This window comes from Photinus pyralis, unplaced genomic scaffold, assembly GCF_008802855.1.
Source record: "Photinus pyralis isolate 1611_PpyrPB1 unplaced genomic scaffold, Ppyr1.3 Ppyr1.4_LG3a, whole genome shotgun sequence".
NCBI lineage: Eukaryota > Metazoa > Arthropoda > Insecta > Coleoptera > Lampyridae > Photinus > Photinus pyralis.
In genome coordinates this window covers 5,268,949-5,296,177 of record NW_022170509.1, presented here as the reverse complement: position 1 = coordinate 5,296,177, position 27,229 = coordinate 5,268,949, and the positions used below count along the sequence as shown (strand labels likewise).

The 27,229-nt window shown below is 39.4% G+C and overlaps 1 protein-coding gene across 1 annotated transcript; it reads left to right on the top strand.

The window, feature by feature from the left end:
* On the top strand, positions 1 to 4,780 carry LOC116165361 (the record flags this gene model as incomplete). Its single annotated transcript, XM_031479735.1, is given in 8 exon segments — positions 1 to 340; positions 3,000 to 3,235; positions 3,289 to 3,507; positions 3,555 to 3,614; positions 3,696 to 3,806; positions 3,866 to 4,077; positions 4,335 to 4,497; positions 4,551 to 4,780. Coding segments are annotated over 7 exon segments (1,101 nt in total). The 3' UTR covers positions 4,661 to 4,780.
* Between the last annotated feature and the right edge of the window lie 22,449 nt (positions 4,781 to 27,229).

The window sequence follows — 27,229 nt, the reverse complement described above, 5'->3', positions numbered from 1 at the left end:
CCCATATAGCACACTATGTACATAGTACGTACATTATTCGTACATTTTACGTACGTTCGTCCATGTACAAAACATGTACGTACTGCGTACGTACAGTAACGGACGAAAATTGAGAAGTTAGCAAGTACGTACATAGTACGAACAATGTACAAACATGTTTGCAGTTACACCTGAACGTGCGCATTACTGGTTTTAGTGCGCATGCACTACATGCAGCTGTGTGAATAGTGAATGATTTGTTAATGGCGTCTTTTATTTGGTTTGCATAAACATTTGTTATCTTGGTTAAAGTTAAAAGTGTTATTCAGTGTTGGTGTTGTGACTTGGGATAGTTTTATTGGTGCGTATATCTTAAAATCATTTGTGTATACAAGTGGTAAATTCTTCATTTTCTGTTTTAAATACACATACAAAAGGCAGATTATAACCTATAATTGTGCATGTGGAATCATCTGCGTTCCCCTCTTTTATTATAGTAGGTAGTTAACAATTTGCTTAAAATTGCAAGTGTAGAAAAATGCCTAAATATAAATTATCCCGTACACATTACAGACATGCTCAACAATTGTCGAATGATACAATTGAACTCATAAACCGAACTGTAATTGAAACTGTACCAACTTCGGTAGCGACAAGTAATGAAACAACCGAATCTGCACAATCTACACCTATAATTGGAGATGATACGGTTAGTGAGTATGAATCAGAATCAGATTCTATTGACGATTTAGATGTCGACGATGAGTTTCGTAGTACAACCCCCAGTAGAGATGAGAATCCAGTTAATTCCACCGAAGGTTTAAATCCGAGTAATTATTCTTCACAAACAACTTTTGCTTCATTACTTGCAGACTGGGGTGTCACATATCATATTGAACATATTGCTTTAAATAGTTTGTTACGCTTGCTTCGTCAACATTTCGATAACAATCTACCTGCTGATGCACGAACGCTATTAAAAACTCCTAGAAGGACTGATTTACAAGAAATTTTTCCTGGTAAATTTTTCTATTTTGGTCTCGATTCTGCAGTCAATAAAATTCTTGACAAATATGAACTTAGCGATAATATAGATGTAATTAAAATTGGTGTCAATGTAGATGGACTTCCATTAAGCAAAAGTTCCGGTAGTCAGTTGTACCCCATCATATGTAATCTATGGGAGAATCCCTCCGTCGTCGAAATGATCGGTTTATATCATGGATACGAAAAGCCCTCTGATCCAAACATTTTCATGCAAGATTTTATAAATGATGCGGTTTTGTTTACGAATAACGGTTTTATGTATAAGAATCGTACTATTCCATTTAGGGTAAATGCTATCATCTGTGATGTTCCAGCAAAATCGTTTATAACGTTTACAAAAGGACATAGTGGGTATAATTCTTGCTCAAAATGTCACATAGAGGGAGAATACGTTAACAATCGTGTGTGTTTTTACAACTCTTCAAATGTTAGAAGCAGGTGTGATACTGATTTTCGACAGAAACTTGATGAAGAACATCACACAGGTACTTCGATATTAGAAATTTTGCCAAACTTTGACATGATACGTAACATCCCATTGGATTACATGCATCTTATCTGTTTAGGTGTGATGCGAAAACTATTACTTTTATGGGTTTTTGGGAAACCAAATTCAAAGTTAGCACATATTCAAGTATCACGCATATCAAACTATTTAGTTGAGTTGTCTAAAAATATCCCCTGTGAGTTCGTTCGCAAACCTCGCTCGTTGGATGATCTCAAACGGTTTAAAGCTACCGAGTTTCGACAAATTTTAATGTACACAGGGCCACTTGTATTCAAAACTACCTTGTCGAAGGATCGTTATGCCAATTTCTTAAGCCTTCATGTTGCTATGAGGATTTTTTCAAATGAAAGCCACTTGGCAGAACATGGAGATTACGCTCATGATTTACTAAAGTATTTCATAGATACCTTTGTGATTTTGTATGGGAAGGAAAATGTGTCACATAATGTGCATAATCTTTTGCATCTGCGGGAAGATTGCAAAAATTTTGGCGTGTTACAAAACTTTTCAGGATTTCCATTTGAAAATTACTTACAGTCATTGAAATTACTAATTCGCAAAGGTAGCGACCCTTTACCACAAATTATTAAAAGAATAATAGAAAAAGATTGTCGTCACACTGATGCAAAAAAATATCATCAAGTATCAACTACTACACCTAAACCAAATAAATTACACAATAATGGACCTTTACTAAATCATAATCGAACTCGTAACATTTTATATCAATATAAAGAATTGTGTTTTGAAAAGTTTACAGTCAAACTAACTGAAAGTGATAGCTGCTGTGGATTAACGGACGGAAACATAATATGCATAAAAAATATTGTAACAAATGCTGATAATGAATTGTATGTAATTGCACAAAAATTTAATTTAAAAACAAACTTATACTTTCAACCACTTCCATCATCTGCACTGAATATTTATATTGTAAATGATTTAGGTCCTTTAGAAGTATGGAGTGTTGATGAGATCACATGCAAATATGTTAAAATGAGATATAATGATAGGTTTGTTGTAGTACCTTTACTACATTGCTAGCAAAACATCTAGGTATAAAGTTCTCTATTGCGATCTATTTTGTTACAAGCTGTTGTATTAGTTTTTCTGTGTAACTTATTCAATGTTTTTAGAAACCTAGTAGCAAATGAGCAAAATTAGTACGCGAGCGAGTTTTAAACTTGTACAACGAGCATAGGTACAAGTTTTGCTCACTTGAAATCAAATTCTGCAATTAGTATGTGCAAGCTATATTATGTATGTGTATTTAATATACCTAGGTAAACAATTCAGATACCTTGATTTCTGAAATATATGCATGTCGTATATTAGAAATAGTGATTATCAATTAATAGTTGCTTTATCGGGGTAAGTGCATCTTGTATAAATTTCATGTTTACTAAAAATAGTAGTTCAGACATTGTCAAATGCATGTATATTATTAAGAATTATTTTGTGGCAGTGTGACTAATATGGATAAGGTTGTGGATAATCAGCAGAATAAAACATGGTCCGTTATAAAATTTCCGGACGAGAAATCAGTTTCTGCTGTTCCATCTTCGTGGATCGTAGGAAAAAAATGTTACTGGCCCCCTTATAGTGAGAAAGCACTTCGAGCAGCGATCGAAAATAATGAAAGCCCAAATTTCCAAGTTTGGCAATCATATACATTTGAGAGCTTTCGAAACAATGTGTTTGGTGAGTATAAATATTTTTCTCTCGATCTTTCTCTTATCTTATAATATTTGAAGATACTTTTAAAGAAGCAGACAAAAAGTCCCTAAAAGCCACGAAAACTTCTGACCTAGAATCTGGTTGTGAGACAAAGTCATACACTTTTTCCTCAAAAAAAAGAAAAATTTTTCGAAAAACTGTCAGCTTTTCTTCGGTGGAAGAGGAAGGTGAAGAAGAGGAAGGTGATGAAGAAGAGGAAAGCGTTTTGCCAGACCCACCTTCATTCAAAAAACAACGTGAGTTCTACTTTATAAAATATAATTTATTTTATTATCTGTTACAGGCAGAGAATTACAACCAAATGTGGAAATAAATACCTTCGACCAAAATGAACTTCTGAAAAGTAAGTGATAGGTATTTTGTTTAACACTTTTATTGAGATTTATTCCTGATAAACGTATACTATATTGGGGTTTCAATGTAGGACAAGAGGAGCGACGAAAAAGAGATATACTGCCCCAAAGAAGTGAGAATTTATCCACTCCACGTGTCAGCGAGGAGAACAATGAAGAGTCTGATTCAAAAACAATTATTAGTGAGTTCAATATTTATAAGGTGTATATCTATATTTGTACTTTGTATCTAATTTTCTAGAATACCTTCAAAGTATAATTAGAAAACAGAACATTTTACACTCCACGTTACTGGATATAACTAATCGTTTATCAAATATTGAAAATAAGAATACTGTGCTACAAATAGAAAATAGTGAGTCTATTTTTATCACATTGGAAAATCTGCCTGTTAATACGGAAGAAGACTTAGCAGTACTAGAAGATCATTTAGGAGAAGGCATGGAGCATGCTGTGAGTGTAATTTTTATTAAAGTTCGTAGGCATAATAATTATTTTATTTTTTGATGATGGTTTTACTAATTTGTACATTTTGACACCACTACTCTCGGGACAATTGTGTTTTAAATTTAAGTAATAATAGCATAATATTTGTTCACATTTGAAGTATGGCTTCATAGTACAACTGACTATCAATTTTTAGATATAATTAGTGACATAATTCAAAATCATTTAAGATGAATATAATTTATTAAGTGATAATGTTGTAGGTTAACGAGTTATCCAATTTGGGTGGTGCCACAATATATGATTTTATATTTCGGGCCACTGAAAAGTTAATAACAAATAATTTCTGTGGCATCCACTACAGTTACGAGGGGAAAAGAAAGAAAAAGGCATTTCGTAACCTTAAATTGCATGAACTATTGATAAGTAAGTATTAGTTTCATTACATTCTCAAAATAATTTATATTTATATTCTGCAGAATCATCGCTCGCATTATTCAAAAATGTTACCATTAAGGACGTTGAGATAAGTATCCAAAAATGGATCAGACGGTGCTCAGAAAGAGCGAAGGCTACCAAACATAAGTAAAATATACGAAAAGGTGCCATTTGTAAATATTGAGTGTTGGTTGACTTTGTTTCATTTAAGAGTTATTGTTTGTTTTTATTTTAATATGTTTTAGGTATAATATACATTCCATATTATTAACATGCTGCATTCTTTCTATACCTACTTTTGCACTAAGGATTGAAATAAAAATAACAATAGAATTATTTCAAGGATTTATGCAACTACACTGCCATTGCCATTGCTTAAGTTTTTATTTCATTAAAATTCAAGTATAAAGAAGTGAAGGTGTCTCAATCTAAATTAATGATGATAAAGTAGGTTCTCATGAATCCCATATCTGATGGGCCAATGACGAAAAATTTTCTATTGGTTGAATAAGGGCAGTACATGTGGTTTTTGTATTTCTCACCCATTAGGAAAGGGGCCCTATGACCGTACGGTACCGGACGTACCTTGTACAAGTATGCTGTACGTACATTGTACATATATGTCGTACGTACACTGCACGTACATGTCCGTACGTACTTGTTTGGTACAATGTTGTGCCAAAGTAACGTACTATGTACGTACAATGTACGTCGGCGGTACATGGCTGTACGTATTATGTACGTACGTTTGTACAAAAATGTATGTTACATGGACGTACACAGTACGTACTTGTGCTATATGGGAGCTAAGTACCTGAAAAAAGAAATCATATTTTAATTAAAGATATTATGTAACTGCTTGTACTTTACAGTTTTTGAAATTGTTTCAGGTTCATCCTGTAAAGCTAGATGGAATAATATACGAGACAATTATCGCAAATCGATGAAGAAAACAAAAACTAAGAGCGGAGACCCTGCAAAAAAAATAAAACGGTATAAATATTTCGAACAACTAAGCTTCTTAAGCAATTATTTCTACGAGAGGGAAACAAAAGGCAATATTGAAAACGATGTAGAAAACATAGATGAAGAAGAAAACTCGCAGAATGTGGATGCAGAAGAAACATATGTATCATCGGAACCTAATGAATCAGGGCCAAATGTTTCAGATGTATTGGAACCTAATGTATTAGATTCGAGTGAAAACAAGCAATCTCATTTAACTCAACGCTCATTCAAAACATCATCAAGAAGGCTACCGCCACAACAAACTGCTTCAGCAAAACTAATGGAGTATTTGATAAGTGACAAAAAGGACAAGCAAGTTACTACTGCTCCGCAACACCACGTGGACGCATTTCTAGCTGGTGTAGCTCCAACATTAAAAAGTTTTACGCCATATTACTTGCATCTAGCAAAATCTGAAATATTTCACACGGTGCAAAAATACGAAATGGAAATGATCATGCAGCAGGACTCATATCCAAGACCTGGCCCCAATTTTGTTAACACAAGGCTACATTCCGAGCACTCATCATCGACCTCCACGTCAAGAGGAACTACTCCTTTACCGTCGCCTGTTGCACCATTTCCACAACATAGTTTGCAAAATCCAAATCAAAATGAATTTTCATCTGTGGGAGATTCAAACGCGACCAACAACCCTTTGCAAAGTTATTTTCACAACTTTCCAAATTAACTGAACATGATTTTTTACATTAAGTATGTACAAATATATATTGTCGAGATTTGTATTGTTATTACTTACCTCAAACAAACTGCTAGTTGTTCCCTCGGTGTAATAGACTTTCTCCAATGAGTGTCTTGTTTTTTTAATTGTGGTCCTATTTTACTGAGAAGAATATTGAAACACTCTTCGGACATTCTAAAATATTCGAAAAATTTTGTTTCGTCGTGCATCAGTTCCTTGTATAAGGTAGCAAACTCTCCTTCAGTTTCTCTTTTTCTCCAAGCCTCATGTACCCATTTGCGCTTCTTTGTATGATGCGTCTCTTCTTCATCTAAAATTACAGCAATCATAGCCAATTCTCTGTCTGTAAACGCAGCCATCCTGATCGTCAATCGCTGAGAACTGAACTGAAACTGTACGGATATGTGTGAAGAGACTCCACTGGCACGTCACGGATGTCACTGAAACTGAACTGACACGGCACTGAGACGTCACTGTTATGTGTGAATCGACCTTTAACGTGAACTAGTTCTTCTTGAATAGCCTCTCGCGATGCTTGGTACAATTGCTCTAGTAAATTATTACTCAAAGTTTTTCTAGATGGCACTTTATAGTTCGGACAAAGCATTTCACAAAATTTTTGGAACTCTTTCTCCTCAACGACTCTAAAAGCATGATAGCCTTTAACTACCCAGCGTAGAAACTGTTTATCTATTTCTTTATTTTTTATCACGGATAAAGGTTTGTTTGAATATGTAAAATGACTAATATCAGACTGGATTTTTTGAGTATTAGCTTTGGAATTAACAGAAGCAGAACTGCTACTAGCACCAGTAGCACCAATATTTATGCTAGTACCAGCGTTACTAGCACTGGCGCTCACTCTCCTTCTTGAATTGCTGTTGTTTTTGTAATTTGGGAACAGCTTGATGATGGTTCTGCTGTCTGTGAATGAGTGCTCGATGATGGGGTGGATCCTCTAGCGATGCTTATAGTAGGATGCTTTGTTTTTATATGCCGATTTAAATTCCCCATTGACCCGTTTTTCGTTGATAAAACTTGTTTACAGTATGAACATTTAGCAGAAACTTTGTCGACTAAAACCTCAAAGTGAAACCATATTTCACTTCTTTGTGGGGCCATTTCAACGTGTCACAAATAACAGTTTTATAAACAAAAATGACCTAAGTACAAGTTAGTACATTCAACGCAAGACTAACTAAGATTAAAGTGTCAGGCGCCCATAATAACAGCGTGCGAAAATTCCGACGTGTCAGCAACTAGCAAGTCTCCTACTAAAAATAGTCAGTGGTGAACGTAAAGCTCGGCTCGCTAATTTTGTTGTAATTGTAACTATAATTCTCGCGCTGCGAGGATTGAATCGGTCCGTCTCCGTCTAGCTCGTGCCGATGATACTGGTCCCGGAGTATGATTGCATCAGCACTGCGTTCAAGTTCAAGATCAAGTTAAATAGTTGATACAATCGTACCTCGCGAGCTGCGTTTAGTTTAGTTCATGCGGATTCGATCTTTTTATTCATAGTGATCGAATCTTTTAGTTCACTTGTAAGATCCAATCTTTTGAACTAGTTCGCTCACGACCTACACAGCTCTAGTTAGGACTAGAAGAGAAACAGAGAAAGAGGTACCAGCTGTTGTCACATTTCAAAACAGGTGTAGGGATAAATACACAGAGTTGTATACAACTCTGGATAAATACCAATTCTCTTTATTCTGTTTTGAAGGTCATGTGAATGTGCATTGCATGCATTTTGAAATTACTAATTGTTAAGGCTAATACGATAAGTACCATTAATTACGTATATGCATCCCGTAGATACATTGACCCAAAAAAGTAATATAAAAATAACTTCCCGGTAGTACTTAGTTCCCTATGATATTTCCTGTAATGTAGACACTTTCCGGCACAAGGAGCAATGTTTGTAGAAGGTACCGTCTTTGTTCTGAATGTGAATGGGTAAATTGTTTTGGCAGCTCCGGCAGATAACATGGTTACATTTCGTAAAACGAACAATCTTCCTTCAACCTTCATTTTCATGCCTACTTTATGTCAGGAAAGCGTCAGTTTCCATGACGGAAGCAGACCAGTCTACTTTTCCTGCCGCCTGTCACTTTACCGGCCGCACCTGTCACTTTACCGGCCGCACTTGTCACTTTACCTGCCGCACCTGTCACATTGCTAAATGTCTATAAAGACTCCTGTCATCATTGACAGATTGACATTAATCAAAAGTTCTATATGAAAATTGTTGTTAAAGTACGATTTCGGGTAAAATTTAATACAAAACTCGTCAGTAAAATGACATTACCTGACTCGGAAATTAAAGTACTCGGCCCTAAAGGGGCCTTGTACTTCAATATTTCCTCGCCAGTAATGTGTCATTTTCCTGACTTTTATGTAAATAACTATTATTCACGATCATATTGTAATCAGTCTCATAATTGTCATTTTGAAGGAAAAGGAAGTTGTGTTTTACAACACTTATTCAGTGTTGTAATAGTTACCTTTTTTTTAGTATCTAGCAGGCCTGTAGCTAGACGTTAATTTCAGAGGGGGCAACTCAAAATTCAGAGGGGGCAAAATTATTTAATAATTTAAAAGCAGGTGACGATAAAAATCCCTTAACAAAAAAAACAACTAAGAAGGTATATTTGAAATGCAAAAATAAAATCAATGCGTTTACATATACATTAATACATATAAAAGACAAACAAGTTAAAAAGTAATCGTAAACGATTTACATAAAGCGCATTTCCACTTGCATTCATTTCCCATTTGTAAGATGCAACTTCTGTAAAAATCGTAAAAATCCGGCCACAAATATGAAAGATAGCGTTGCACATGGGCAATCCATTGTTGACGTGCTACTTCAATTTCAGTTTATGAGAAGAATTTCATTCAATGCTTTTCTAAATGAGAAAGTTGGAACTGCGCATGCGCAAAATAAAATTTTGAAACTGGCGCTAGATTTTCCTTTATTCCAAGTGCCTATGTATCATATTTCATTTAAATTCTTCCATAAATAAAAAAGTTGGCATTGCGCATGCGCAAAGCCAAATTTGGAAACTGGCGTTTGATTTTCCTTTATCCCAAGTGCTTATGTATCAAATTTCGTTTAAATTCTTCCATAAATAAAAAAGTTGGCATTGCGCATGCGCAAAACTAAATTTTGAAATTGGCGTTTGATTTTCCTTTATTCCATGTGCCTATGTATCAAATTTCATTTAAATTCTTTCATAAATAAAAAAGTTGGCACTGCGCATGCGCAAAACCAAATTTTCCTTTATTTGAAGTGTGGAGATTAAATTACCGAACTTCCTAATTTTTTTTATGATCAGAAGTTAAATGAATTTAAGACCAAAAAAAAAACTGTAATATTAAAAATGCAGTGTGAATCAATTTAGCGGCGGAGAATAGAGCCATATAACGTACTGGATATTTGGGAGCGTTAAAAAAAAATAGGGAGTACTTACGCCGCTTATTGAGCAGAACGAATGGTCGAGTAGAGTTTTCACCAACTTTTCTTTCGGCCCGGCACACGACAGTCGTAGTATTATGTCATCGCAAAACCAGCAAGATTCCCACTTGTTTGTTCCTTCCACCAAGATTTTTGCGTGCGCACTAAGTACAAGGACGGACAACACGGCAGGGAAAATCAAAATTATGAGGAGCAATAACAATACAAGGAAATTTTTAAAGGGAGGACAACGTACGTTATTTATGTATGCAACATACCGCCCACCAAATTCACTCTACGGGAATTTAACAAAAAAAATAAAATTAAACAAACATGCAACAAATATTATGAAATTAATTAAGTATATTAACATATTTATTGTGTCGGCAGTGCGCACAATTTAACTAAGGGACGTTTGAAACTACCGCGAGTAGTATGAACGCATGCTACTCTAGCAATTCCATCACTCCCCGGAAACAGTCTTTCGATGCGACCAAGCCGCCACTGTAGAGGGGGCGTGGTATCATCTTTCAGCAAAACTAAGACGCCAATATCAGCCGGTACAAGTTTTTTATCTTTGGCCCAATGACTCTTTTGAAATAAAGTATGCAAATACTCATTGTTCCATCGCGACCAAAACGATTGTTGCAGTTGCTGCAATAATTGCCAACGAGTGAGACGCGAAACCGATAAATGAGATAAATCTGGATCCGGTGGGGCTGATAATGGTTCTAATGTTAAAAAGTGACCCGGGGTTAAGCTACTAAGATCGTTGGGGTCTGTACTGATAGGACAAAGTGGCCTCGAGTTCAAAATGGCTTCTATTTCCGCGATAACAGTATTCATCTCTTCTAACGTAAGGATTTGATTTCCAACAATACGAATTAAATGTTTTTTGACAGACTTAACACCGCTTTCCCAGAGTCCACCGGAATGGGGAGCAGCAGGAGGGTTAAATGACCAAGAGATTGCTTGTGAATCGACCGAGTGTTTCATTAATCGATTAAATTCTCTGTGAGCACCGACGAAATTAGTCCCACAGTCGCTAAATATTTGAACGCACCGTCCTCGGCGTGCAATAAAACGCCTAAGTGCAGCAATAAAAGCGTCGGTAGATAGGGAAGACGCCATTTCTAGATGAATCGCCTTGGTGGCGAAACAAACGAAAAGACAAAGATAAGCTTTGACCACTTTGGTTCCACGGATTCTAGCTGCAGAGATGTTAAAGGGTCCCGCAAAGTCACAACCAACAACACTAAAAGGTTTTATTTTACTTATTCTTAGGGATGGCAAGTTTCCTGTAGGAGGAGAATAAGCGGTGGGATTAACTCGAAAACAACGGTTGCATTTAGCTAAGTAACCACGAATAGAACGTCGGGCCGATAATATCCAAAAATTCTGTTGTATCAAGTACATGGTTGCATTGACACCAGTATGGTGGTTTATTTCATGAACATGGCGAATCAAAAGTTCAGTAAGGCGATGTGAGCGAGGTAACAAAGCGGGGTGTTTTGATTCAAATGGCAACGAGGAATTTTCTAATCGACCACCTACCCGAATAATATGGTCTCCGCCCACCAAAGGGGATAGTTTGGCAAACCATCTAGGTAGTGCTTTATGCGAACGAAGCTTCGTGAAAAGATCCGAAAATAAGTTTTCTTGAACAATTCTAACCATAAATAATAACGCATTGTGGGATTCTTGAGCGGACAGGGAACCTAAGCGCGTATCACGGGGATTCCTCATGTTGTGTACAAAACGTAAGATATAGGCCACAATGCTTTTTATCTTAGGTAACGAAGACACATCCAGTAACACTAAAACAAAGTGCTCTGGATCGACAAGACTGGTAGTATGAGCAACGCATGTAATGACGGACGTTTGTTTCATTTCCAAAGGGGGACAATTATTGATTGGCTCAGAAGGCCACGAATTATGAGATAAATTCAGAAAAGCAGGACCAGACCACCAAAGCGTTTGAGATAATATCTGATTGGGGAGTAAACCGCGCGACGCGTAGTCGGCAGGATTTTTTTGAGAAGGGATATGGCGCCAACATCCAGGAGCCACGCGCTCATGAATATAAGCCACCCTATTGCTAACAAAGACCTTCCATTGCCGCGGTAATGAACGAATCCACGTGAGGACAATGGTTGAGTCCGTCCAGGCAATAACATTATCTATGATAACCAGTTCACTAAAGGATTCTAAAACGAATTTGATTAACTTTGCCAATAACACAGCTCCGCAAAGTTCCAGACGAGGTATTGATAACTGTTTAACAGGAGCAACCTTGGATTTAGAGATTACGAATTTAGTAGTAGCGGTTCCATCTTGAAGCGAAAAACAAAAGTAAACGACAGCGGCATAACCCTTTTCAGAAGCATCACAGAAGCCATGTAATGCACATGAAGAGAAATAACGAGGGAGTAAATTGCGAGGCAATTGTAATGACGAAAGTTCATGAAGTCCCGACTTAAACTGATTCCAAGAGCTAACAATTTCGTGAGGCGGTTCAACATCCCAACCCAGACCTAACAACCATAGTTTCTGAATGAGACATTTAGCAAAAAAACTAACTGGGGTGAGAAACCCAAGGGGATCATAGATCCGCGCGATTTGTGATAAGATTGAACGTTTTGAACAAGGCATGTCACGAGGACTTACAATGAAAGCAAAAGTATCGGAAGACGAATGCCACTGAGGGCCAAGAATTTTAATCGCACTGGAGGGGTCGATATCAAAAGAACGTGCTTGAACCTGCCTGAATTCCACTGGAATAGAATCCAGAACGTCCACGCAGTTGGATGCCCATTTGCGAAGCTCGAAACAGCCTAAGGCTAAGGCAAACAAATCTACGAGTTGAGCGACAAATTTTCTAGCTTCTTCAAGAGATGAAGTTCCGCAAATTAAATCATCTACGTAAAGGCTACTGCGAATGGCATTGACTGCGAGAGGAAACTGATCTGCACCAATATCGGCTAATTCCAAGAGAGTACGGATAGCTAGGTAAGGGGCAGAAGATACACCATAAGTAATGGTGTTCAATTGGTATGTGGCGATTGGATCTTCAGGGGAAAATCTCCAACGAATGAGTTGGTACTTGCGATCCTCAAAACGAATGAGGATTTGGCGGTACATTTGACGAACGTCGCAAGTAAAAACAAAGGGATGCGTTCGAAACTGTAGCAACAATTGCACAATATCCTTTTGCAGCTTAGGACCAACTAGCAAAGTATCATTAAGTGATTGCTGATTTGAAGCTTTGGCCGAAGCGTCAAACACTACACGTATTTTGGTATTTTCCTCTCCGTGTTTAAAAACACCATGATGAGGGATGTAATAGCAATCATTACCACACGGGTTAGTACTCAATAGTGTCATGTGACCAGCATCTAAATATTCTCGCATAAAGTCTAAATAAAGAGCTTTCAATTGCGGTTGTGAAGCGAGGCGATTCTCTAGGGACCGAAGGCGACGATCTGCAATGCCCATCGAACCGTCAAAAGTGGGATTAGCAACCTTGAAAGGAAGTGCAACACCAAAACGGCCCGAGACGTCTCGAAACAATGATTTTCTGAAAAAGGATTCAGCGAATTCCTCTTCGGCATTGACTAGTGGTTCGGAATGAATTTCTTCGATGTCCCAAAATTGTTCGACAATTTGCTCTAGCGGCGGTTCTGAGACCGAAAGCAACGATTGGACGACCTGTTGAGGATGGCCAAGTTTAACTGGGCCTAAAATTACTTGACCGAATACAGTACCTAATAAGAAGGGATAATCTCGTGTGCGGGGAGCGCTATCTACACTGGTACGGGTTATAAATGGGTAAACATCAGCATCTAAAAGAAGTTGAACGGGACGAGATTGATACCACAAACTATCGGCTAATCTAATTCCACGAGGAAGGCAAATGTCCGAATTGAGCGATTGATTAGGTAAATTGCCACAAATTTTGTCTAAAAGAAAGAATTCAAATTCGAAGGTTGGGGACATGGAGTCAATTGGACGAATTTCCGAAGTGACTGTCGACGAAGAATTCATAGCGATATTTCCCAGACCGGAAATGGGAATGGCATTTGCTTGCTTAGGTAATTTAAGTCTATTTACTAAACAAGTGGTTATGTATGAAGTTTGACTTCCTGTATCTAATAGGGCTCTTGCGGTATGATAATTTCCAAAACAATCTCTAATTTTTAAGACAATTGTACCCAGAAGTACCGGGGGCCGAGTCGAATAAGATGTCGAACAACTACTGGCGCAAGATGTTACCTGGTCAGAGCTTTGCGGCGAAGAGGTAGCGGTTTGAGCGATTGGACTAGAAAGGCGCGGTGGAAAGTGTAACAAACTGTGATGTCGAGAGCTGCAAGATCGACAGTTCCTTTCCGACGAGCATTTGGAAACAGCGTGTCCAGGTGACAAACAATTAATACAAACGCGATTGTTCTTGGCAATTTCAAAACGCTCATGGGGTTGCTTGTCTTTGAAAACAGGACAAGCAAACAAGGCATGTGACTGCGCACATAAAATGCACGCATGACGAGAGTTCGAAGCGGTAGTGACCAGTGTGGTTTTTGCAAAAGGTTGCCTGAAATTACCACTAGACGAAGTCGAAGGGGATTTATTAAATTTGCCGACCTGTGGGACAACTTTGCTATATGAGGCGGATTTATCAAACGAGGCGGGTTTTTCCGAAGAAAGCGGTGCAACTAATGCTTCTAGCGATAAGCAATGCTCATTTAATAAATGTTCAATCTCTGAAAATGTAGGAATTTTCTTCTTATCCAATTTAATTTCGATTTCCTTACGGGTAGAGGGATCTAGTTTACTAACAACAATGTTAAATAATACAAAGTCCCAAGTATCAACTAAATTTAACAGCTTGAGAGCCTCACAATTTTCGCGGATTTTATTTAACAGGCTTCTTAAACAAGTGGCGGATTCAGAAGTCATCGCAGGAATGTTCTGAATTTCATTCCAGTATAAAGTGGCGAGTAACCGTTCATTATTGTAACGATCTAACAACGTATCAAACGCAATACGGTAATTATCGGCGCAAATTGGAATTGCTTTAACGATATCTAAAGGTTCGCCCGATAAACAACCTACTAAGAAATGGTACTTCTCAATATTACCGTAGGGTTTTTCCTCTACCAGTTTAATAAAAAGATCTCTAAAATGCGGCCAATCACGAATATTTCCACCAAATTTAGGCAGTGATATTCGTTGCAGGTGATCTACAAAAGGTCTCGAAAAGAAGGACTCATTATTTAACTGCATTGAGTGCGGGTTCGTCGATGTAGGAAATAATTGTTCGTAAGCGACCTCAATTTGAATGAATTTGGATAAAAATTGCGAACCGATTTCATTTTCGAGTTCTAATTGATCCGGTTTATCAGCGACTAAAGCGATAATTTCCAATTGATTGGCGTCAAATGTTTCTTTGCACGATGGTACTTGTTTATACCAGGTAGCGAAAATGAGTTTAGATGATGGATCAGCTAGAGCGGTTTTTGATAAATTAAAAATAACCTGTAACGTATTTACCGAAACATTACGGAATGCCTGAAATTGTTTAAGTTTAGTAGCCATAGTATAAAAAATAATCAACGACGCCAAAAAACTAATCAAAAGGTTGGCTTATTGTAATTAAAAGAAATGGCGTGAAATCTACTGCCCTTCCAATCAACTTTCTTAGTTCTTCTATCGCCTTGTCGGTCTCTTCAATTGGTTCATCCTCCTTCAGTGGGCTACCTTCTGCCTTCCTCTTTTGCGAGGTCCCGTCTTGAGGACCTTCTTCTTCCTTCCCCTTCGATGGCGGGGTCCTCGCCAGCGATTCTCTTCTGACGAAAAAGCCATCCTCACTGACTTGCTGCTGCTCAATCATCTCCAGCATTGCCCTCGCGCCATCATCCGCGAACACTTCCACCGTCTCTGCTTCGTCTATAGCGCCCGTAGCAGCTTCCTTCTCCGCGACGTAGTCTCTTTTGCCATCACATGCTATGTAGCTCCGGTCAGCAGCTACTCGTTCCTCTCTTGTCTGGTTTCCATACTCGTGTCCGTTTCCTTGCCGTGGTCGTGTTTCTCTTGCATGATCGCCCTCCCCGTACTCATAGGGCAGACCGCCAGCGGCGGTGTGGGATTCCCGGTCTTCCGGACCCACCCGGGGAATGTTTTTACTTGAAGTTTCCATCATGCGTTGTTTGCCGTTTAACGCTTCAGCCAGCGTCCATTTCGTAGCCATGTTGTCGTCGTAATTCCGTCCGTGAAGAAGGAGAAAGGAAGGTGAAAAGGTCCCCTAGTCCTCGCAAAAGCTAATGGCATCGGGGCCTGAAGAAGCAAGAGTTGGGGCAAGGGAGCCCCGATAGTATAGTGTAAAGGTAGGGTGGCCGTTCAAGACAAGTTGAAGCAAAGCGTACCACCAGCATAGGGCACCGCAGGGTTGCCAGACCCTGTCCTGCAAGTCGCAGAGCCCCACGTTAGCCAATATCGACTGATCTGCCATTCAGCCACGCATCCCCTCGGTTTGGTCTCCGCCTTAGGATTTGGGATTTTTATTGAAGTTTTCTCTTCTTGGTGCTGATTCTTAGGCCTGCACCCCCCGTACTTCTTAGGAAGTACATGGTTTCACGCCTGGGTCACACCGGGGTGTGAGCCCAGACGGCGCCGTTTTCCGTCCGTTCAATGCCCTAAGCCACGACACGACAGCCGAGCAGGACGTGAGCCAATCGCTACTGGTCTTCCATCCAGTCACGCATCCCTTCGGCTTGGTCTCCACCTTAGGATTTGGGATTTTTATGGATGTTTACTCATCTCGGACCGACAATTGCCGGTCCCCCCGTGTTACCGAGGTATCACGTGGTATAACGTTGCCAGTTCGCCAAAGCAAAGCCGCCAACGGCGCCGTTAGTTCCCATGCAATGCTCTTTGCCACGACACGACAGCCGAGCAGGGAGGTTTGGTCCGCGGCGCCATATTTGAGGTGCTACCAGACGCTGTGTCAAGAACACGAGCACCTTCCTATTCTGGCGCTAACCTACCATCTCAAGGTGATCATTTGGTAGGTATCTCTCCCTCGCCAGTGGGAGAGACGCTCCCGGTAGGAACCACCCCCCGGTGGACTGGTCCGCGGCGCCTTATTTGGGTGCTTCCAGCGGCTGTCTTACAAGCCGCGAGCCCCTATTCGACGCTGGCCCCGCATCCCGTACGGTCATCTGCATGGCCTTCCCCCTATCCGCCACCTGGGGACGCGCCTGGTTGGGAATCCACCCGCCATTCACAATCGAATACTTGTGAAGCGTACAAAATATGTTTCTGGAGCTTGTGATAGGTTAAGAGATAAACAGTGAATGTATTAAACTTGTACGTGCCTAATATTTTATAGCAAAAGAATCGATTATTCGATTCAATAACAATTGATAAAGTGCGTTGCAACAACAAAACGACTAAATGGAATCGCAAGAAGCGCACTCGAACATGGGCAAATTTTGATAGCGACTATATTTATTTCTTTCACGCAAAAAAATTAGGAAGCGTCTTTATCATGGACACAACATCCGGCTCGAAGGACCAGAAATGGAGATTAAATTACCGAACTTCCTAATTTTTTTTATGATCAGAAGTTAAATGAATTTAAGACCAAAAAAAAAAACTGTAATATTAAAAATGCAGTGTGAATCAATTTAGCGGCGGAGAATAGAGCTATATAACGTACTGGATATTTGGGAGCGTTAAAAAAAATAGGGAGTACTTACGCCGCTTATTGAGCAGAACGAATGGTCGAGTAGAGTTTTCACCAACTTTTCTTTCGGTCCGGCACACGACAGTCGTAGTATTATGTCATCGCAAAACCAGCAAGATTCCCACTTGTTTGTTCCTTCCACCAACATTTTTGCGTGCGCACTAAGTACAAGGACGGACAACACGGCAGGGAAAATCAAAATTATGAGGAGCAATAACAATACAAGGAAATTTTTAAAGGGAGGACAACGTACGTTATTTATGTATGCAACAAAGTGCCTATGTATCAAATTTCGTTTAAATTCTTCCATAAATAAAAAAGTTGGCACTGCGCATGCGCCCAAATTTTGAAATTGGCGTTTGATTTTCCTTTATTCGAAGTGCTTATGTATCAAATTTCGTTTAAATTCTTCCATAAATAAAAAAGTTGGCACTGCGCATGCGCAAAACCAAATTTTGAAATTGGCGTTTGATTTTCCTTTATTCCAAGTGCCTATGTATCAAATTTCATTCAAATACTTTTATAAGTAAAAAAGTTTGCAATTCGGTTTATAAATGGTCGAGATGCGAAAAGGGCACTGTGAATTTTGAATCGATTCGATTCAACTTTTGGCATTGCGTATTATATGGCTAAAGCTATGCCCATATTGAATTTCATGCAATTCAGTTCATAACTAACGGAGATGTAAAAGCGATCGAACATTTCTAAACAAAGTTATCGTTCACACGGACAGATAGATGGACAGACAGACAAAGGAACAGACGGACAGACCAACCGGCAGGCGACAGATAGCAATGCAAAATTATAAACGATCTCTAGGATCGTTAATAAACGGCAAAAGTGTAAAATTATGGAACATGTAAAAAAACGGTTTTTTGTTTTTTTACAATAACTTTTTTTGTAAGCGGTACAGAAAAAATTCCTTCCTTGGTACAAGACTCGACACCATAACGAACCAAATAGCGAAAAAAGTAGAACAATAGCTCTTAAGATAAAGAACTAGTAGCGTCGCAAAACGAGCGGACGGACAAAGTGGCCACAATAGCGCATTTTTTTTTTATTTTTGTGGAAATGCGCTAAAAAAGGTTAATAACATGACGAATAAGATAATATACAATACACTAATATAATTGCAATATTCTATTTTTTCTGTTATTAAATTCACATCCAAGTTTATATTATTTGCACGTTTGCTTTCAAACGCTAAATATATTAGGTTGGCCATTCGACTATGGGACATTGAGTACCTTTGTGGTCTATTTATTCGGGTTAAGGTCGAAAATGAAGACTCACACATAGCTGTGCTACAGCCAAATACAGCCACAGTTGCATACAATTGGTAAGTTTCTTTAAAGGCATCACGTTGATTGTAAAGAACTTTAAGAATGTTCCGTTCCTCAACCTCCTTACTTTCTAGATATTTTTTTACTACGGTCATCTCTTCTTTAGAAGGTAGTGGGACATTTAATGTATGAGGGCCATTCTTACAAAAAAGAACACAATCAGACTTACCTAAATTTGACAAGCATTGAAGTTTCTCTAAGTCAAATTGATCAATACTAGAAATAGCAGCAATTAAATCGTCATGTTCTTCAAATCGTTTTTCGAATTCAGCAAGAAGTAAATCTATAGCTTCAAAAAATTCTTGTTTAAGCTCATTTTTATAGCTCGTACTTGTGCTTGTGCTTGAGATATAATCTGTTAATAAGTACCCTTCTTTTGTGATCTGTTTCCGTTTACGTTTAGGAACCCTGCTGCTGCTCTCTTCTGTCTCCTCTTCTACCTCTGGTAACAATGCTAAGGCTTCATTTAATGTTTCAAGAAATGCAGATTCTGTTCCGTTGGCGAATTTGTTCTGTTGCTATCTTTGTGATTAAAACTGCTTCTTTAAGACCCGTTACTCTACTTTCTAAAGCATTATTTGCGGATTCCAACAATGATAAAATTTTATAAGCAAAAACCATTGCAAATCGAAACTTAATTTTTTTCATCACTGCGCATAAACCAAGGCGTTTTGCGACTGTACCACCATCAAATTTTACATGTGGAATTTGTTCTAGTGTTCGCAAGATTTCTTGGAAATTGTTTAAAATTACTTTCGTCACTGTCAAATGGCCTGTCCATCTTTGCTCCAGAAGACGCCCAATAGTGTTTCCCTCATAAATATTATGGATTTTTGGATGTTGGAAATATTCATGAAGGGTAATACATTGTTCAAAAAAAGTCGTAAAATAACTATATCAGAAAGGACTCTGATTACTACTAAGTGTAGTCGATGATTGAAACAATGTACGTAAGGAACTTTTTTTGTAGATCTAATTCAATTCTTGCCGCGAGACCTCCCTTCTTTCCGCTCATCACGGCTGCTCCATCGTAACATCGACTAAGAATGTTACATCGTAACATTGACTAAGAATGTTATTTTTATCTAAGCTAAGTGCAAATGCACTTAGAATTTGTAATGTTTCCTCTGTAAATGTGGCAGCATCTAACTTGCTGGTTGTTGTTATAGCTAATAAAGCTTCCTTTACTTCTCCGTCTTTAACGTATCGTATACCAATGGATATGTTCTCCCTTTGGTTCTTATCTTTAGTTCCATCCTCGAGCAACGTAACAAATTTCACATCTCCACTTGTAATTTCAGAGCATATATTTTCCCTTACAATTTCTGCCAGAATTTCGATCACTTCATTTTGAATTTCCGGAGAAGTGTAGCACGCATTTTTAGGAACTTTTGAGTAACAGTCAGCCAGTTCTTTATCCTTTTTAAGGGTGTAATTGAATAGTCGGGTAAATAAACCGTTTTCCATATGTTGTTCGACATCATATTCTCCACGGAGTGACAATTCATTAACCGCAATAAATTGAATCATTTCCGCAATGCTTTTGACATAATATCTATTTTGCTCTAAAGGTCTTTTGCTTACAAGTGCGGAAACTGTCAAATTCGTGTTAGCTCTTTGAATCCTCTCCTTCCATTTTTGCATTGCCTGAATACGAGTTACACTCTTTTCGTGTCTCGGGAATCCTCTATCATCGAGGGCTCTTTTCCAAAAACGAAAACCACTTACAGTGAATGAAGTTTCTTTAGAGCTATGTGGCTCAAACTGCATGCAGGCATAACAATACGCAGCATCACGCTCGACAGAATATATTAACCATTTAAAACGACCATACCAATCAGCACGAAAAGAACGATGGTTTTCTTTAGGATATTGACTTAAGCTTATTTGATTAATAGGTTCCCCAATCTGTGGTAAATCTGAAGGTATAAGATTGCTATTCGCTTTACTTTTTGTTGCATTTTGGCTGCTCTGATTTTCGTCACTTTCAAAAAGTTCGATATTTAAAGAACTGTCTTTCGAAGTTTCAGATTTCGGTTCAGTTTCAGTGTTACTACTAGAACCTGCCAGCGCATCAGCAACTTTTGGCCTATTAAAGAATTTTCTTATATCCATGATCAAAAACTGTGTTTTTGGTGTGTAAATGTACCCTATACCGCTAGTCCGCTACCCAATTTAAAACTAAAACACTAGATAATAGACACTAAACAAAACACTTAATCAATCGTATAAAAACAGAAAAACTTAATACTGCAGACACATAGTTTAAAGTCTTGGTTCGTTTTGCTACAATCAGAATGCTTATAATAATATTATAAACAATACTGGTATATTTATATATCAAACGGAAATATCAAATAACGACGGTGTCAGCGCGAAAATACGAGATACGGCAGAGGATAGATGAATTTATTATATGTTGCAGTTGCAAATGTGATGTGGGTACAGCGTAGGTACACTCAAAAAAATGTTTAGCGGCCACAGTTAAATATTTAGTAACGGCAATAAGAATTTCTAATACTATTTGGGACAGTTTATCTGCATGATTATAGTTATTAAACTCATTTTTTAGGCTATCATCACAGAAACGTTGATTTTGTGGTCGCTTTTGCGGCCATAAAGTTTCACTTTATTGTACGCTTCTGTCAAACTTTATTGTACACATCTGTCAAACTGTACTTATTTGAAACTGATGTGTGAGAACCAGTAATCTGTTTGATACAAAGCGTCTATCTGGTCTGGCCCCATCAAGGATTGGGCCATCCACGTGCGTTTTTTTCATTTTCAGACTTGTAGGAATGTTTCACACTATTTTGCATAATCGCAATGTTCACATTTAACTATCACTAATCAGGTTTCTAATAATTGTACAGCATGTTAACTATAAGGTCTTGGAAGCCACAGTTACGAAGGACCTATTGCATTTGACATTATTAAAATCTTGTGTAACGGAAGAAGTGGCGATTGTACCTTTACTCTCAAACGCCTGCTCTTATATCATACCTATATGACTTAGGGTCGCAACGCTTGCAGCTTCCAAAATTTCATTTGGGGTATCTGAACTGTCGCTATCACCCATTTTGATACGCACAAAACACACGCAAAGATGCTAATTATAATTTATTACATACGACAGGAATTGCTTTGTTTTTAATTGTCTAAGATAACTATGATTTTCAGAAAAAATATGTTTATGAGCAAATTTTTGAATTCTTTTTTGATGATCGCCTAAAAAATGTTGTGTGCACCTTGGCCAAAAGTGATTTGTTAGGCCTCATCTGAATGCAAACAGCAGCTTCGGCCAAAAAAGATCACTTTTACGGCCTTGGTACACAAATAACTATTCTTAATGGAAGGTTAACTGGTACAGTTAGTTGATAACTTAGAATTTTCCTTCATTACAGTTACTAAACACTATTAAGGTAAAAGTACGGAATTCTGACACTTTCAACAAACAATTGCACTTTATTTGCTAGAAATAAGGTAAGTACACAAGACTTTTATTTAGAAATGAGCTTATTGTGCAAATGAAAGCTTTATTTTTTAAATAGAAACTACAAATAAAAAGAAATGCATTATATATGATAGATATTATGAAATTTATACAACAGAAGCATTGATCCTAAATGTGACAGCAGTTCGTTGACAATGCACCAATTTATGACACACATATGCCTGCTATTCTGACATAGTTCTCATAACTGACACTTGCAAGATCCTAAATGTGACACTAGTATGTAGACTAAGTATTTATTAAAATTTTGAATTGAAATGTTCAAATTCTAAAAAAAAGCACATCAACAGAAAAAACTAAATTGTTGAAACAGAAAACTAAACTTTCTAATTTAACAAAAAATCGTGCCATTTGGCGAACTCTGGAACCATATAAGTACCCCTTTTGTTGCATAATGTAGGTTCTTTGATTTTTTCTGAAATATCAGCAATATCATACCAAATAACATCCTTACTGCTTGGCCATTTCCAATTCTTTCCACTAGGAGTCATTACATTAATTAATGCTTGTTCTTCAGATAGGTTTTCAATTACTCCGGGATACTTTTTGTTCTCATAACATACTATCACATAATCTCCTACATTAAAATTTCGGTCTGTTTGATTGAAAAGTATTTAATAATCCCCAGTGCTGGCCGCATTCCAGCACGTACATCAATCCTACAAGTAACTAATGTTGCCTATCTTAATGTATCACACATACCTCCTTCCATAGGGGTTGGAGGCTCCAATATATAAATAAAGTATATAATACAACATAATAATAATATGGTTTCGCTTATCAGTGTCACTTTTCTTTCTTCTCCGGTCATGTGGTCCACTCTTCTCCAGTGTACCTGGGGTTGGGTTTTGCGGTTCTCATCGTTGTCCTTCTGGTGTCTATTGCTGGCTGGTTCGGGGGCGTTGGTGGTGTGCGGCTTTGATCTGGCTCCGGTCGGTGTGTCTGGGGTACCTCGGCTGGGCTAGGTTCGGCTGTTGGAATGGCTTCTGTGCGCCTTGGTTCTCGACTCGGTCCCTCTTCTTGGAAGTTGAGGTTGGGGTGGGGCCCTGAAGAATCGCTTTCGTAAGAGTGTGCGGTTCCTTCGGAGGATGCCTCCATTGTCCTGTTGTATGAGGTATTCATGCTTTGGGAGTACTTCGGTGACAGTGCCTGATATGGTCCATCGCTTTGTTTGGTGGTGCTGCACCATCACAGGTGTTCCCACGGGAAAGGGCTGTAGGGGTTTCGCCGTTGCCTCGTAATGGGCTTCGAGTTTCTCACGCCTTTCTGCCGCTGTTTCGTCCAATTGCCGGAATGACCTCTCCCATTTGGGGTCGTATGCATTTGGGTGGCGAGGTAGCATTTCCCCACATGTTCGCCCGTAGATGAGTTCGGCTGGTGATCTTCCTCCGTATCGTGGAGTGTTCCTGAAAGCCATAATTCCAGCTGTTAATTCGTCTTTTGGCGCCTTCCGGAGTTGCTTCTCTGATGATTTTCTTCATCGCCTTGACCGCGGCTTCGGCGCGCCCATTAGATCGTGGTAGGTGTGGTGATGACGTTTCGAGGGCGACGCCCCATTTCCTCAAGAATGCTTGCACCTCGTGGGACACGAATTGGCGCCCGTTGTCGGGTTTTAGCATCATCGGTCTTGCGTGGTTCATGAATGCGTTGCGGAGGGCTTCGATGATTCTCCTTGAAGATGTGTCAGTGCCGAGCGTTGTGATGTCGGGCCATCCGGAGAATTCATCAGTCAAAACCAAGTAATGGGTATCGGCTACTTCGAATAGGTCGGCGTGGAGTTTTTGGAAAGGGCGCTCTGCGTCTGGGCCGCGTTGCATGGACTCGTGTGGTTGCGATGGGAGATGTTGTTGGCAGGGTCGACAGTGGCGGATCACGTCTGTGACATCGGTTGCAATTGTTGGCCACCATACTGTCATCCTTGCTCGTTCCAGAGTTTTGGAGATGCCCTGGTGTGCCGCATGTAGGTGGTGCAAAATTTGACGCCGCATGGGGCCTGGGACGAGTAGGCGTGGTCCGTGGAGGATGATGTCATCTTGCGCGTACAGAGATTCTCGCTCCTTGTAGTATGGTGCTAGCAACTCGTCCTCGCAAAGGAGCTGCTGTTTGCTGTCGGGCCAGCCGTGGTGTATGCGCTGCAGCAGTGCTTTGTAGGTGGGGTCCTGTTGGCCCACCCGTCGAATGGTTTGAATGTGCTCCTGTTGAGCGTCTAGTGATGGATTTGGTATGGCCGAGTCCAATTGGGATATGGCTGTGGCAATAATAAATTCTCTATCTGCGTCTTCCTCTTGCGTGAGAACTTGGTCTGCTGTTCTAGGCTCGTTTCTTGGTTTGCGTGAGAGGGCGTCTGCGATCTTGTGGCGTTTCCCAGCTTGCCATCGTGCGGTGAAGTTGTAGCGAAGCAAGGTGGTCTTCAGTTTGAGGAGCCGGTCGTTTTGGATTTGGTCCAAGCGCCTGTTGTTCAAAATGGAGACCAATGGGTTGGAGTCGGTGATGATCTCGAAGTGATCCAGGCCATCTAGGAAAAACGCGCATTTCTTTGCCGCCCATGCCACCGCGAGCGCCTCTAGTTCGGCCATGCCGCTCCAGTTGGATTCGTGCTTTGCAAGCGTTCTGCTTCCGCACTGGACCGTTCTCCACGTGCCCTCGTCGCATTTTTGGCGTAGGAGGAACCCAAGCCCATGTAGGCGAGACGCGTCTGTAAGGAGCTGGGTTTGTCGTCGTGGATCGAAGTACGTTAGGTGTGGTGGGTTCGACAGGACGATTCGTGCTTCCTCGAAGGCTTGTTGGTGGTAAGGTTGCCATGCCCAGTCGGCCTTGTATGAAAGGAGGCTCCGTAACGGTTCTAGGATCGTAGTGAGGTCGGTCGAGAACCCTCCTAGTTGCTTGGCGAGACCCATAAAGGATCGAAGATCTGTTCGGTTCTCTGGGAGTGGGAACTGTCTCAGGTCCTCGGTTAATTCCGGGTCGATTTGGTATTGGCCCTGTTTGACAATGAAACCCCCAAATTTGACCCTTTTCATACCAAATTGTACTTTACTTGGGTTAATTGAAATGTCGTGGGCGTCGCAGGCTTGTAGTACTCGCTTTACATCCTGAATGTGTTCCTCCCATGTCGTTGAATAAATCAGTATGTCCTCTACGATTCGGGCAATGTGGGGGATGCCCTCCAGCGCTTTGGCCATCCTTTCGTTAAAGACATCACTGGACCCATGCCACCCCATGCGCCCTCTGGGCGTATGAACGTTGTGAGTTTGCGACTTCCTTCCTCTAGGTCGATTTGATGGAACCCTTTGAGGCCGTCCAGGACTGTGAAGTACGCTGCCGTCTTTGGTAGGTGGCAGACTGTGTTAAAACCCTGAACATCAAGACTGTTATAAAGACAAACTCATAATTAGCCATCTGATTTTTTATAGCTTGAGTTTCGTTTCGTTCACTTGTTGAAGTAGACTCCAAATAAATTTCTGTCAACGATTTTAAAATGTCAAAAAAACGTAGCTTAACTGCTGAAATTGATAAAATTCTTCCGGCCCATCGAGTAGGATTTAGTTTTTTCAACGTTGTTTCCGATTCGGATGTGAATGATGCCAAAATATCCCAGCGTTTGATGCGTAATCCAAAAAAAGTGTAAATGCTCTGAAGACTATCAAAACATCTGGATTTTTCGCTACTTCCGCGGACGACGTCATTTACAACCAGATTAAGATTATGAGTAGCGCAATGAACATATTCAGCATTACGCTGAATATTCATAATTTTCGATTGTACTCCGTTGTAGGCACCGCTCATGACACTGGCACCATCATATCCTTGGCCATAACATTTTTGTATTGAAATATTAAGTCGGTCTAATAAAGCTAAAACTTCATTTGTCATGCCCTCAGCTGATTGGTCATCTAACTGGTAGAATCCTAAAAAAGTTTCTTTGACTTCAAAATCAATCGGGATCATCTCATCATTACGTCTGACATTGACAGTTCGAATAACAATGCTTAACTGGTCCTTTTTTGTTACGTCTTGTGTAGTATCGAGTAACAGAGAGAAAAAAGGCGCCGAACGTATATGCACTGTTATTTCCGACAGTAATTTTTGAGAAAGGCATTCGATTATTTCGTTCTGAATTTTTGGGCTTAATATCTGACTGATCCTGTAGGCATCTCTACAACTTGTTTCATGATGTCGTCATACTCAGCTAAAAATTTGACTTGTGATAAAAAATTTCCATAATATTCGCCTTGAAGATCGTCGTGATGGCCACGAAATGGCAATGAATTTTTTGCGAGCAATAAAGTAATTCTACATAGTCTGTGTAACACCATTTTCCAAAAAGATGCTTCAAATCTGATCTTTTCCTCCAGAGCTCCGTCTATAACTGTATTTTTCTTCCACGCTTCCAGAACCGCACACGCTTCAATGTGATTCTTAGTTTGACTGTGTTCAGTTATTCTCGTAGAAAGATGCTTCCAGTCTCTAACTCCTGATGTCCAACTATTTTGTGAATTTGAGAATAACCAACATGGTTCACAATAGGCAGCGTCAATTAATTTTGAATAACACAACCAGAAACGAGGTACGCATCCGTACTTTGTTGTGACGCTATAATAATTTTCACTGAAGCTCCTATTATTTTGCGATAGATCTTTAGGAAATGGTCCTCGAGGTCGGTTTGAAGGTAAACTAATAATTAGTCTCTTGTCGTGATCTAATAATTTCTTTCCAACATACGACCCGAAATCTGAAGTAAATGTTTGTAATGTTTCTTCGGGAATTTGCGTGGGTTCAGCAGAAGCAGAATCCATTTGAATTCTCCCTGAAGTTGCTTCTGGTGGTGCTTCAGGTGAAAATGTTCCTCCCTCGCTTGTTACGTGTTGTTGTTCTTTGGAGGAAGATGAACCCTCCTGTTCATGGGTTGAAATCTCAGTTTCCACAGCATCTGGTTTAATCTTGATAACAAAGT